At 58.7% G+C, this 13447-nt stretch overlaps 2 protein-coding genes across 5 annotated transcripts; one reads left to right on the forward strand and one right to left on the reverse strand.

The window, feature by feature from the left end:
* Window positions 1-911: 911 nt before the first annotated feature.
* THOC3 (THO complex subunit 3) lies at window positions 912-4572 on the reverse strand. The gene is made up of 6 exons (XM_075509615.1): window positions 4390-4572; window positions 3719-3875; window positions 2647-2851; window positions 2146-2307; window positions 1955-2055; window positions 912-1623 (listed from the first exon to the last, which is right to left on the reverse strand). The coding sequence occupies exons 1-6, from the start codon at window positions 4570-4572 to the stop codon at window positions 1460-1462; spliced, it is 972 nt and encodes a 323-aa protein (XP_075365730.1). The 3' UTR covers window positions 912-1459.
* A 12-nt stretch (window positions 4573-4584) lies between these two features.
* On the forward strand, window positions 4585-13408 carry SIMC1 (SUMO interacting motifs containing 1). 4 transcript variants are annotated; one of them, XM_075509613.1, is made up of 11 exons: window positions 4714-4868; window positions 5875-6099; window positions 6693-7448; window positions 7688-7908; window positions 8672-8741; window positions 9188-9333; window positions 9787-9966; window positions 10438-10566; window positions 11546-11702; window positions 11784-11868; window positions 12848-13407. In XM_075509613.1, exons 2-11 carry the CDS (start codon window positions 6088-6090, stop codon window positions 13066-13068), a joined length of 1977 nt encoding a protein of 658 aa, XP_075365728.1. In that variant the 5' UTR covers window positions 4714-4868; window positions 5875-6087; the 3' UTR covers window positions 13069-13407. The 4 variants fall into 4 exon arrangements, with proteins under 4 accessions (XP_075365727.1, XP_075365725.1, XP_075365729.1 ...); XM_075509612.1 differs by lacking the exon at window positions 5875-6099 and having other exon boundaries at window positions 4585-4868; window positions 7691-7908; window positions 12848-13408; XM_075509610.1 differs by lacking the exon at window positions 5875-6099 and having other exon boundaries at window positions 4585-4868; window positions 12848-13405.
* The last annotated feature ends 39 nt before the right edge of the window (window positions 13409-13447 follow it).

Genomic DNA, 13447 nt, shown 5'->3' on the forward strand with positions numbered 1-13447 from the left:
CTGGGGATACGACTGGGGATACCCCTAGGGTACAAGGGCTGTTTCTGGTGGGTCACAGCCTTCTGCCCCCACAAGAGCAGGGGCACGAGGCTATGGGCAGGCTCTGGGCAATGGGCACCTTGTGCCCCACAGCGAGGCAGGGCCCCTGGCAGTGCCCAGGGCTGGCACAGCTCTAGAGGCCTCCATCCGAAGCCAGCCTCAGCTTTGACAGATTTGCCATCATTTACCAGCAAAGAGCTCAGCTGTTACCCAGGCGGCATCAGCAGAGCAGTCACCTGGAAAAGCTTCTGTCAGAAGAAAATATTAGGGTAGGAAATGATAGAGATCTTGCAGGCAAGGTCTCCATTGCAGGCAGGCTGTGCCTGCACCTCCTGTGCGGTGACCGTCTCCCCTGTGACCCAGCATGCGGGGGGGGAGAAAGCCCCACGGCTCTCCCTGGGGAGCAGGGATGGGGAAGCCCTGGCAGGGGCGCAGGGAAGGGCTCTGCCCAGAGCCGGTGGCCATGGGACAGGCGGCGTCTTCTGCTGGAGCCACGGCCCTGCTCCATCCATGCGAGGTGCTGCCAGGGGGGAGCAGGGTTACAGGACTGGGACAGGTCCCGGGGCTGTCCCCATCCTCTGCCGTGTCCGTGGTGTCACTTGTCCCCAGCGTGGGGGCGCAGCGCCCCCTGGTGGGGGGACGGCGCAGGACAGGAGACGGGGACAGCCCGGACAAGGCAGTGGGGACAAGGGGGACAGCCCCTCGACACAGACCCTTCAGCCAGGGCCTTGCCATGGTCAAGGGGAAGGAGGCAGGGGGAGGGAGAGGAGCTCGCAGGAGAGCAGCTCAGCACCCCCCTTCTACCCCCAGAGCAGCCACAGGCACCTTCGTTATGGAAGAGGATTTATCAAAATTCGAAAAAACAACCACACGTACAAAAAAAAAAAAAAAAAAAAAAAAAAATGCTGGGAAACATCCCCCAACTCACATCCCCCCACCCTCCCCTCACTGCCCCAGTGCGGGGAAGGGACACGGGGTGTTGGGAGGGGAAGGGGCAGGCTGCGCTCCCAAGGCTGCCCTCGCCACCAGGCCATGGGGCAGAAGGGGACGGTCACGTAGCTTATCACTGCTGGGGAGCCTGGAGCTCCTCTCTCGGGAGGCTCCTCAGCAGTCACCTTCAGTGACTGACTTCCTTTGGCCACTTGCCTTTAGAACAAACCCCCCATGCCCCAGGGAGGGGGAAGTAGCTGCCCTGAGACAGCAAGGGGGGGCTCTGCTAGCATCACCTCCCGTCCTCCCCAGCACACCAGCTGCTTCTTTTATAAATGCTCCCGCGAGCAGTAGCACAGAGCTGAGCCACAGGTCACAGCACTGCCAAGCAGGCAAGGAGAGGAGCCATCTCCTTACCCCCTCCTACACTAACTAAGCACTCTCCCGTCCCCAAGAGCAGGGAAGCGTTGCCTTCCCCAGTGTGGTTTCATTAGGAGTCATTGGGGAGCCCGAAGAGCTTGACAGTGCCTGCCTCCCGGCTGCTGTCGTATTTGCCATCTTTGTCGTCACAGGCGAAGGCCAGCAGCGGCCTCTTCGGGTGCCAGGCCACTGTGAAGGTGGGGGACTCGCACTGCACCTCCCAGAGCTTCTCTCCTGCATGGAAAAGGGGCCACGTCAGCCTGGAGAGCCTCCGGCCTTCCGCTGCACGCTGCCCCAATGTGCACACCAGAGCCAAGCACCTGCTTCTTCCCTCCCGCGCAGGGCAGAGGAGGAACAAACACTGCTTCAGCGCCTTTTAATCACCTGGTGACAAGGCACAGACATGACACGCATGTCTAGCGCAGACTAACGAGGCAGAGGCTCCCCCTCATGGCACTCTGCTCTGCACAGCCAAGCTCTTCCTTAGCAGCCCAATACTCCCAGTGCCCTCCCAGCTACACCAGCGCTTCTCCATCCTTCCCTCCTTCCAAAAGGAAACCGTTACCTGTCTCCACCTCTGCAATGTCAATGAAGTGATCTTCTGATGCTGATGCCAGCATCTTCCCATCATGGCTAAAGCTCAGCGTTCGCACAGGCCAGTCAAGCCTGCAGCAACAGAGCGAAGCAGACAGTGAGCCATCTCCCGCACCGTCACAGGAGAGGGGAGGAAAACGACTTCGGGACAGCACTACCTACCTTGAGAAGCACCTCACACACACCAGTTCATCCACATCCCAGAGGCTAACTAATGCATCAGCACTGCCCGTGGCAAAGTATTTCCCCATGGGATCAAACTTGATGCAGATGCAATTTGAAGGATGAGCATTGATGGACTGAATGGGCTTCAGCTCCGGGTAGCTGCGGAGGTGAAGGGAGAGGGCAGGAAACAGTGAGAGGAGCGTAGGGCTCGTCTACAAGCAGGGCAGGCTTGGGACTGGGACTGCGAGCAAACCAAGCTGGTGCAGAGCCACGCTCTTGGAAACCTTGAGTGCTGAGTGAATGAGGCAAAGCATCAGGGTCACTCTCAGGGAGCCCAGCCCAGAACTGGGGCAACCTCAGCTCCAGGCAAATTCGTTCCCACCACAGGGCTGGGAATCACTGGGGTGTGGGACTCGGGTTCCCCAAAAGCAGCTCGCAGACTGATGTCTGCCGCAGCCAGCCCAGCTACCCTGCCCATCCGCTGCCACGGGCGCCTACCTGAGGATGTTGATGCAACCGTTCCCATTAGTGAGGAAGAACATGTTGTTATCGTTGTTCCAGGAGATCTCATTCACCTCAAACTTGAACTGTTCCTCAGCTTTGGAGCGATGCGTCTTGGCATCAATGAAAGTGACCACGTCATCCTTGTTCCCCACTGCAATGGTCTGTCCATCAGGGCTCCAACAGATGTTGATGTTCTCCCCTGGACGGACAGAAAGGCAGCAGTTCCCGTTTCCACCCAACAATCCGCAGCAGCCACGAGTTAAGCAGACAGGTGGCTTTTATTCCTGATCCAAGGCCACAATCTGCTCCACTAACTCCAAACCACTCCCAAATGGGAAAGACTGCCAGGTCTGCAGTCTAACACACAAGCCCTATACAGTAGCTGTCCAGCAAATATGTACAGTTATTGAAAATTAAACTTAACAGAACCACAGCTTCGAGCCAACATGACTACATCACTGCCCTTCCCATTTCAGCCAAGATGGGACCACAGCAACCAGCAAACAAGGTCGTTCAAAGATCCTCTCAACCCAGTGATCTTTGAGATCCACAAAAAGGAGAAGGCAACAATAAATACATATGAACAACAGTAAGAACAAGGCAGGTTTCTGTGTCATCTTACAACACAGTTTCCAGCCCCGACAATTCAAAATTGGAGATTTCCAAGGGCAGAGGTGGTATCTGGGTTAACCAGCTCGTGAATTTGAATAATTGCTTTCTGAATCCATGCAAACTTTTACTCCCACCATGGCTCTCTGCAAACATGCCTTTCCCCAGCCTCCAGCCTTGCAGCCCACAGACTCCAGACACAAGTACACAGGACATTTTAACAGCCAGCATCATATTTCAGTAGTTTCTCCAGTCCTGACACCAGAGTAAATCAGCCCTCGCATTCACTGCTGCTCCTTACAGATGAGCGCAACACAGAGATAAAAGCACTCAGCAAAGACGCCCTGATCGCCAACACCTACGAGAAGGGTCCAAAGCGCTGTGCCACCGCAGACGGGTCCATGCAGCAGAAGTTCTGCTGGGACCCAACAGCCCTCCCAGGAAGGCATGGACTCACCTTTGGTGTTGACAGTGGCGATGCACTTGGTGGTGCGGACATCCCAGATGCGGATGGTTTTGTCCCCAGACGCTGTGACAAAGAGGTCAGGGTTGCTGGGGTGCCAGCAGAGCTGATCCACGCTGTCCCCATGGCCCCGGTAGTTGTTCTCCTTCACCTGGAGGAAGAGGACAGCCATTCACGGGAGGGATGAGCCCAGCTCTACCCCCCTCCTGCCCCGGATCCCAGTATGCTGCAACCCGCTTTGCTGCCGGTTACACTGGATGGGGCGGGAGCCCGGCCCAGCACCCCACCACCACGTCGGTCACGCTTCCCACCCACAGCCGGCCGGGACGGAAGAGCCCTCTCCCCCTCCCCAGCCAGGCACCAGCTCCAGTCCCGGCTCCCTGGCCCCGGCACCGGCCTGCGGGGTCCTCGGCGACGCTCCTCTCCCGACACTGACCCGAGTCCCCGCTTCCCGGCCTGGTACCGACCACCGGGGCCCACTCCCGCTTCGAGCCACCTGTCTGAGCATCCGGGCCCGGGGAGCCCCGGTACCGGCCCGAATCACCAGTCCCAGCCCAAGGGCTCCCGGGGTGCCCCGGTACCCGCCCGAGCGGCCGCTCCAGGAGTCCCCCGGGGCCCGGTACCGAACCGCCGTTCCCCGCCCGTCCGGTGCCGGAGGAGCTCACCAGCCGGTCCTTCTCCAGCAGGAAGACGCTGGCGGTCTTGTCGAAGGAGCCGGAGGCCAGGCGGCGGCCGCAGCAGCTCCAGGCCACCGAGTGCACCTTGGCGCCGTGCGCCGGGAATTCGCGGCTCCGCGTGTTGGCGCGGAACAGCTCCTGCATGGCCTGCACGTACGGCGACAGCGCCATGGCGGCGGCGCCGCGCCGCGACCGGGGCCGCCGCCACCACCGCCCCGCCCCGCCGCCGCGACTGACGCAGCTCCCACCGCCCCCCTAGGTCCTGCCCGGCCCGCGGCCAGAGCGCTGCTGCCGCCGCCGCCGCCGCCGCTGCCGGCCCGTCGGGGGCGGAGCCGTCGCCCGCCGCGAAGATGGCCGACAGCGTCGCCCGCATAAGCGCCTCGGACTCTAACGGCAGCCGCTCGCCGCCGCTCCGGCGCCGCTGCCGCCGCCCGCCGCCGCGGCAACGAGCGCTGCCGCCCCCCGCGGTGAGTCGGCGGCCCCCGGGGCGGAGCGGCGGGGCCTCCCGGCGGGCGCGGCGCCGCCTGCCCCTCACAAAGATGGCGGCGCTTCCGCCGCGGCCGGAGCGCGGGCGGGGACGGGAGCCGTGCGGGGACATGAAGCCTCGAGGGCCGTGGAGGGGCGCAGCGCGTGTCCCGGGCCGGGCGGGGGCGGCGGGCCCGGAGCCCCGGCCATGTGCTCCCGGGGAGCCCGGTCCCCTCCGTCACGTCCCTCACAGGACAGTCCTGGCCCCAGCCACTTCTCCAAGGACTCCCCCCAACCTCCCAGCAGGAAGGGGGAACCAGGGAGCCAGGAAGGTTCGGGTCTCCTCGGCCACCTCCCGCCAGCAGGGGCCCGGTCCCCAAGCGTGTCCCCCCGGGAGTCCCAGCCCCCTTGGCCACGTCTCCCCAGCAAGACCCCAGCCCCCAGCCATGGGGTGTCTGTCTTGGTCCCCTGGGCTGCACGTCGAGGAGGGTCCCAGCCCGCCAGGACGCAGCGCCCGGGCACCCTGCCGGGTACAGCCCCCCCCGGCGGGGGTCCAGCCCCAGGCCGTGGTGGGGCGGCCGCCGTCCCCCTCACCTGGGCCACCCCGTGGACGGGGGACGACGACGATGGGCCGGTGCGGTGGCGGTTCAGGGCACGAGGCTGGCTGCGAGGCACAGCCCTGGGCGGGGGGGAACGGTCTGTCCACCCCACCCCCTCCCCCCCGCTCCGGGCGCCGTTGGCCCCGGTTCCGATGCAGGTTTCAAATGCCGGCAGTTCCGCGGCACCCGGTGCGGCGGGGCTGGCTGGAGCAGGGGCAGCCTCCGGCCCTCCTCGGCTCCACCGGCTTCCCGGAGCACGCGAGGCCTGCTGGGTTTTGCCACCTCCCCAGGCTACATGCGGCCCCTCCTTGGGAAAGGCAGCAGGTCTGAGTCAAGGGAAAAAAATGGATTTAAATTGTCCGCAAAACGTGTTCCTGCTTTGAGACGCTGAGGGGTTTTTTTTTCCAAGAGCAAACAGGCTCTGACCCCTCCTGAGCACGTCGAGACCCTGAGAAGTGCCGTGTCCTGCCTGCCGGTGGTGCGGGCACAGCTGCCTTCCCCTGCCTGCTCCTGCTGCCCCTCGGACAGCCGTGTCCTTGGAGCTCCGGGTGCTGCATCACCCGGCGAGTCCTGGATGGGAGTCCCCAGATTCTCGGGGCTGCTGTAGCTCTGGCTTGGTGCCATGGATGTGAAGGTAGCTCTGTTCCCCGCCGCTCGTGTCCACGTAGCGGGTGAGGTCGTGCTGCAGGGGGGGTGCTGAGGTTCGGATCCTGCGCTGCTCCTGCCAGCGCCGGGCAGGAGCCCCTGGGGACGGGGGACAGGAGCGCTCGCTGCACTCCCCTTGCCCTCCCTGGGCACCCCAGCAGGGCTGGCATTTCCCCATCCCGGGAGGGAGCTGAGCAGGCAGCCAGGCCTGCTCTGGGCCAAGACAAGAGGCGTTTGGAGCAGAGCACACAGCCGTTTGCCCTAAGGAGCCCTGGGGGGAGCGGGGGGTTTGTCTCTGCCAGGAGCAGGGAAGAAGAGCCCGGGTTGGGCTCGGGCTCAGCCGTGCTGCCGGGGCAGGCCAACACTAGAGCTCAGGGCTGCTGCCCTGCAGGCTGCTCCATCCCCTCGACCAGGCAGTGGGGTCTTTGCCCCTGGTTTCTCTTCCTAGGCTGGTGCCAATGAGCCCCTTTTCCCCCCTGGGCTGGGGCGACAGTGCCGCCATAGCAGAGGTCCCTGGCAGGGGAGGACCAAGGTACCCAGGTACCACCGTTGCTGACAGCGCTGGCCCCTCTGTCCCTGCAGGAGATCATCGATCTGACCTGCGAGGACACGAGCACAGACCCGGCGCCGTGGAGCAGCCTCGCCGTCATCGACCTGACGGAGGACACATGCAGCCCTTCCCACAGCCCTCCCCGCACCGCCGGCTGCGCTGACCAGGACCCCGGGCAGGCGCCTGCTGCCCCAGCAGCACAGACTTCCGATCCCCAGCTCTGCTCCACCACAACGCAAGAAACGAAGGCGACGGCAGGGCTGAGCCCTGCAGTACCCTGCCACGGCACTCCCGCAGAGCCCAGTGCCACCACGGACACGGCAGAAAGTGCGGAGAACTGGAGCTGCTTCTCTCCCACCTCCAGCCGCCACGGCTCCTCCTGCAGCCCGGAGCAGAACTGCAGCACCACCACTTTTAACAGTGACTTGGGCTCCCTGGCCAGCATGCAGCTGGACTCAGACCTGCTGTCCCTGTCCCCCTCCAGCCTGGACAGCAGCAGCAGCTGGAGAGCCGGTGGCCCGGAGGAAGAGACTCCCCACCTCTGCCAGCAAAGGGAGCTGCCTCCCAGGCCGAGGCCCGCCCCAGCCATCCCCACAACCCCAGGGAAGGCCCCAGGGCCTTTGCTGGAAGCAGGTGACTTACTGCCACGCGAAGCGATCCAGCAAGTGACCCCAGCCAGGACCAAGGCTGACAGCAAGGCCTGGCTGAACAAACTGCACTATTTCAGGAGGAGCGGAGTCCAGCACCTCTTCCTCCAAGGCGTAGCACCCAACAGGGAAACACAGCAGGTAAACGGGGTTCAGAGCAGCCGCTGCCAAGCCCAGACGGAGCCTGCTCAGAGCAGCCCCTGCAGTAGAGGACGGAGCAGGGGCAGTCCCTGCTCCGCTTCCCCTTTCAGGGGAAGCTTTGCCAGGCAGTTGGGATCTCTGGTTATTGCAGTTCCTTTCATGGTGGGCCCCACATCACAGCTGGGTTCCTCTGTGTTGGGGGGAGCCGGCTTTCACCCATTGCCTTGCCTTGCATGCAGCAGAAACCTGAGCTCATCCCCAGCGGGAAGCTGAGCATGGTGCGCACCACCATGGAGGAGAACTTCCTGGAGGGCACCTTGCATTTCCTGAGCGAGTTCGTCTCCCGCCAGCACTGTCCCCCCAAAGAAATCGTCTCCCACCTGATCAGACAGATCCTGTTGAACCCGCACCAAGGGGAGATCCTGAATGACACCTACATGCTGCTGATGAAGATCCAAATGTATGTGTTCCCTTTGCCACGGTGCCCTGGGGCTGGCTAGGTGCTCCTGAGGGCTCCTGAGGACCTCCATGGTCCTCACCCACAGAACAGGGAGCGATTTGCCCTGTAACCCAGGATGATCCTCCCGCCCCTGCCTCCTGTTATCAGCACAGGCAGGCCCTGGGCTGTCTGAGGGTGGCTCAGGGCCATTGCTGGCCCAGACAGCAGCTGCCAAACCCCCAAGTGGATGGAGGATGGGGGGGTGAGAGAGGCAGGGGATGCTGAGACAAGAGGGAAAGCAGCTCCAACTATATCATGAGCATGCTTTAATCGTTTAGTAGCAAGCCCGCACAGTGCAGGGACGGCCTGTGACACCAGGGAGCCCTCTAGGACAGAGGAGTGTGTTTGCCTTTCTCATGAAGAGCAGATCTCATTCTTCGCTGCTGTGACATGGCAGAAACACCTTCCCTGGGCTGCAGCAGGGGCCATGGGCTGGAGGTGGCTGGAACGGTTCCCCACTGCCCTCAGGGTTCCCACAGAGAGTCACAATGTTTTGTGAGGCCACGGGCCCAGGAGTGCCGGTGCTCTCCATGGAGTACAGCCCCAGTCAGGTACTTCCAAAAAATTAACGTGGTCAGGGGAGGAGAAAGGGAGAGCGCAAAGCTGGAGAGGAGAAGGTAGGGCAGGCCCCTGAGCAAGTGGGGCTGTGGGAGGGCCAGGGGTGCCATGCCTCCAGGCAGACAGTCGGGCAGTTCAGCACAAATGGACAGTGCTGTCCTTGCAGGCTCCATCCAGCCAACGCCGCCACGGTGGGATGGGACTGGACGCTGCTGAAATACATCATGGAGGACCAGGTACTTGGCACCGCGTGTGTCACATCGGGCAGGGATCATCCAGTATGTGGTGCCTGAGGGTAAGCATTGCCCCAGGGCCTCACGGCCATGCTCTGCTGCAGAATGGGCCAGTCCAACATGCAGTTTTATTGCAGCCACTGAGGGCAGCAAATGCCAGTTGGGTCTCCTGCTTTTATCCGCGGTGCTCCCTAAGCTGCTGCACAGCTGTAGGCAGGTTGTCTCATCTGAAGAAGACACAGCAACAGACAAAGCCTCTGTGGGCCACAGCCCTAGTGCAATTATAGAGCAGGTCCAGCCAAGCCCCTGGGGCATTGCCTGAGACAGGCAGCTCCTCCTGGAGCTACTACTCAGTCACGTACATCAGCCCATTCCTGAGACAGCAAAATTCCCTGGTGCTCCTTGCCCTGCGACTCCGTCAGGCCCATACCATCTCCATCTGCCCGCAGGAGAAGCCCCCTGGCCGGCTCCTTTTCCTGCAGTACGTGGTGCAGACCCTGGAGGATGACTTCCAGCAGAACCTGAGGTTGCGCCTGCTGCAGAAGTCAATTGCCAAGACAGTGCTTTCGTGTGACATGTGCTTCAACAATGTCAAGTAAGGGACGTCTCCTCCTCCCCTATTCTCTAACCAGATGCTGGGAGGCAGGGGCTCAGGGAATGCTTGTCAAGATTCCAGGTCAGACTTTCAGACTTTCCAGGAAACAAGCTTGGGAGACAGAGGAAAGCGTAGGGCCCAAGTATAAAGAACAGGAGCAGGTTTACAAAAGCAAACCACCAGAGATGATGCAAGGCATTTCCAGCTGCAACCTAGTGGGCTTTTCCCAGGAACGAGGTCAGATTTGCATTGCTCAGGACAGGACTGAGAAGGAGGCGGTCCTGTTGACAAGCATATAAATCTGCTGCTCAACAGAGCTACTCCCTAGCCTGTCCAAGCGGGTGGGACGTATTCTTCATCTTTGGGGTCTTTCCTTGAGCTCCGAGTGGATCTAGAGGTCAGAATGCAGCAAAGCCAGACCTGTCCCTGCTCATGTTCCTGTTTCTGTCCCAGGGAGGTGGTCGAATGGTTGGTCGCAGCAGTTACAGGAGTCGGGTTCTCCCAGCCCCAGGAGCAGCCACAAGAGATTACATCCTCTTCAGCAGAAGCAAAGGCCGAACGCAGCTCATCTGCACCATGGCTGGCCAGCACTGACCAGGCAGAGGTGGCTCCACCAGCTCTCTTCGCCCAGAAGTAAGCCCCAGAAGTCCTGACTCTCTGCCAGTAGTATCACGGGGCCCAAGTCAGAGAGAAGCCAGAGTCTCTCCTGTCAGGTCAGGGAAGCCAGGCTGTACCTCAGGTTCTCCTTTGGGGTAGACATATACTTGGTGAGCAAGAGACTTCCTCACCTGGTAGGAAACTGGCTCAGTGAGCGTCCTCCTCTTACATGTAGCATAAGACTGGAGCTCTTGGCCCAGGCTGCCCCATCCTGCTCCACCAACACTCAGTACAGGCACTGAGACCTCCCAAGGGCCCATCTGGGGATTAGCTCTGCTTCCAAGAGCATCAGATTCAAAAGCCACCAAGAGACACCAAATCTAGCCTGCTATGTTCCCCTACGTCCCTCACTGCAAGGCATGAGGCTGAACTAGGTGCCATCCCCACTGCTTTACTTTGCAAGCCGAGGGATAGTGTTTCCTGACGTTGACTGTCTTTCTAACCTAGGGTGATGCTCCTGCTCCAGCGGATGTTGTCCATCGCAGTGGAAGTGGACAAATCTCCCAACTGCAGCTCCTGTAAGATCGCAGATGTGATATTCCCATTTATACTGAATATTCCCCTGAGGAGCCAAAGGTGAGACAAACATGCGCAAGGCAGCACCTGCCTGTGTGAGCGATAGTCTTATTCCCAATTTACATCCAAGTCTAGATGCATAAAGTACCACAGGGTATAGAAAGACAGGCTCATTTATGACCCAGCCAGCAAATGTGTGGCTGCTGGACTGACAGATCCCCTGGAGACAGAACATCACCAGCCGAATGCATCTCCCCAGCTCATGTGTTGCTGAGGAAAGTTGATTCTCCCACTTGTTAAAGTTGCAGGACCTTACAACTGTAAAGAGCATCTGAAAAGCAGCACACTACATCAGCATGGTCAAGTACTGGCAAACACATCACTGATTCCCAGGGACAACTGAGAAGCTTATCAGAAATATGATACAGTTCCTACAGCTTTGCCTTGACATGCTTTTGTTTCTTCTCTAAGAAATGCAGTATCTGAAGCCAAAGCACAAGGGCCTGACTGGCTCTAGCGTAGACACGAGACCACTAGACCCACAGACATTTCACACCCATGTTTGCCAGCCCCAGCAGGCAGCCCTTTCAGTCCCTTTTAGCAGAACTCTCTCTGAGCACACACCGGGTCTAATCAAGCCAAACTGACTCTAACCAAGCTATCACTCCTCCCAGGACAGATCTCCTAGATCCAACTGGCCACTGACCCCACTTCACACTTGCTTGGCTGTGCTCCCTGCAAGTCAGCAGGAATGAGTAACTTCTGCACAGGCTGCTGGGCAGGGTGAAGTGAAGCAGCTAAGCTTGCTTCACAGACCGTACCAACCTCGAGTTGCCACAGGTCAGACCTAAGGATGTAAACACGTCCGTGGCCGAGCTGCATAACAAAGGTCTATCACATATGGTGGTTTTCCTTCCACTGCACTGCTGGGCAGCCCCTGCAGTCACCCACGTCTGCACCAGACCAGGAACATGCTGCAGCAGTTGTCCCTGGTCAGGCTGTGCTGTCTTCCCCAAAGTAAATCCTTTTTGTCTTCCAGGGAAGCTTTCTTAAACACCATGGAGAGCCAGCTCCTGCGCTGCAAACTGCTAGACCTGTTGTTCCAGCATAGTTGTGACGTGCCCACGACCTTGCCCTTGTCTCTGGCCAAGATCCTGTATTTCCTGAGCCACTCCTCTGTGCTGCTGCAATACCAGGTATCCACTCCAACCTCTCCTTTGCCTTATTTTCTCCTGAGAAAACCTCTTCTAATAACCAAATACTGTCTCCTGTCATAGGATGAAACAGCAGCATGGCAAAGATGGGATGAGATGCTGCAGTACTTGAGTTTGCTGCTGATGAGTTACCAAAATGTAATACTGGGTAAGCAGCCAGTTCTGGCCTTAATAAACACAATCTCATCAAGAGGCTGCAGTAGAATGGCCAAAGTACCCTTCCTCCTCTCTTCTCATCACTCTTGAACTCACAGCCATTGAGTCTTAGAAAGATAATGTGCCTCTGTCCATGCTAGTAACTATTCCCAGCAGCCAGAGCAAAGAAGTGACGTTGCATCAAGCAGAGCATCCAACTTGCTTTGCCAAGTTTAGCCCCTAAGAAATAGCCTACTTCCTAAAGGATCAATCCCAGCACTGAGGATTACACAAAGGGGTGCTTTGTGGCCACTATTATCTAAGTTGCACACACAGTGGGTGGAAGAATAGGGTGGTTTAGGAGGAAAAGCAGAAGTCAAGGGATGGTAAAGCCAGGACACACTCAGCACTTAGTAGACTGGGCAGGGAGCACCACCCGTAGTAGCCATGGAAGGAACAGTATTTCTGACCCCAGGAGAGCGGCACAGTCACAAAACACTCCCTAAAACTCCCCAAAGTCATTTTACCAGAAAATTCCTAAAGTTTCTTCCCAACTTCAGCTGCTTTAGCCTGGGGTTAAGGCTCTCTGGAGGAGGAATGCAGAGGAACCCACCATCACATATGCATAGAGTCTTATTCTCCCTGAAGCCCTAGACAATCACTGTTGTTAAGCTCTTTGGAGACTCTCCTTTGCAGCTGGACAGCTGTCCAGTCTGCCACTAGCACAGGAGAAAGGATGCTACAAGCCCTGCCCCCTCCCCATTTCTTGGGCTCTCTCCACGTGTAGACTGAGCTCCAGAAGCGGACAGTACCTTCTTCCACGAGGGTAGTCTTGTGCAGAAACATCAAGGATAACCATCAGAGGATCAGCGCAGTTCCCAACCGCTCCTCACCACAGCGCAGCGCTGCCTGTGGCACTCTGCGATCTGTCCCTGAACAGGTGAGGCAACCCACTGTGTGTTGCCTCTCCCCATCAGCATTTCCTCTTGCAGAGCACTTACGGAGCTCACTCAACGACCGGATGGACTTGATCATTCAGAAAGCCAAGCCCAAGCTCCAGGACAGTGATGACGTCAGCCATCTGGACATTCAACTGAAGATAGAGGACTTCATCAGCCGACTGCAGCAGGTCCTGGGAGAGCCTTTTCCCCTACAGATCGTAGAGAAATTGTGCATGCTTCGGGAGTTGTTCCTCATTGTCACTGCTACCTGATGGAGACAACCACTGTGGCAGGGGACACAAAGAGCTTCATGTTTCCTCTATAAAACCCCATCAAAACCCCCACCTCATGCTGCAGTCTCAAGTGTCATACATCATGCGGGTTTGTTTATACATTTCTTTAGAAAAATGTCTGGTTTACATGGTCTCAGAATTTCCTTTCAAACTTGCCTCATCCTACAGTTTTACAAGGCACTTTGTACACTTTTTAAAAATAAATTATTTTAATATTTCCTGGGACTCTTCCATCTTGGTGCCAGCCCTCCCCAAAGGAAGTGCAGAGCTCTGTCAGCTGTACCTTGGGATAGCATTCGACTAACACAGCCATAAACTCTGACAATAGTTTGCACAGCAAGCAAAATGCCTGCTCAAT

Source organism: Mycteria americana, chromosome 8, assembly GCF_035582795.1.
Source record: "Mycteria americana isolate JAX WOST 10 ecotype Jacksonville Zoo and Gardens chromosome 8, USCA_MyAme_1.0, whole genome shotgun sequence".
NCBI classification, from domain to species: domain Eukaryota; kingdom Metazoa; phylum Chordata; class Aves; order Ciconiiformes; family Ciconiidae; genus Mycteria; species Mycteria americana.

What these genes read in the sequence shown, in the direction of transcription:
- THOC3 (XM_075509615.1), bottom strand. Translation starts at nt 4,572, where the DNA reads ATGGCGCTGTCGCCGTACGTGCAGGCCATGCAGGAGCTGTTCCGCGCC. An exon ending in TGTGTGAGGTGCTTCTCAAG is followed by an intron (nt 2,056 to 2,145) that starts GTAGGTAGTGCT and finishes CTGTTGCTGCAG; the next exon opens with GCTTGACTGGCCTGTGCGAA. An exon ending in CATTGCAGAGGTGGAGACAG is followed by an intron (nt 1,624 to 1,954) that starts GTAACGGTTTCC and finishes TTTTCCATGCAG; the next exon opens with GAGAGAAGCTCTGGGAGGTG.
- SIMC1 (XM_075509610.1), top strand. Translation starts at nt 4,752, where the DNA reads ATGGCCGACAGCGTCGCCCGCATAAGCGCCTCGGACTCTAACGGCAGC. An exon ending in AATACATCATGGAGGACCAG is followed by an intron (nt 8,742 to 9,187) that starts GTACTTGGCACC and finishes ATCTGCCCGCAG; the next exon opens with GAGAAGCCCCCTGGCCGGCT. An exon ending in ATTCCCCTGAGGAGCCAAAG is followed by an intron (nt 10,567 to 11,545) that starts GTGAGACAAACA and finishes TTTGTCTTCCAG; the next exon opens with GGAAGCTTTCTTAAACACCA.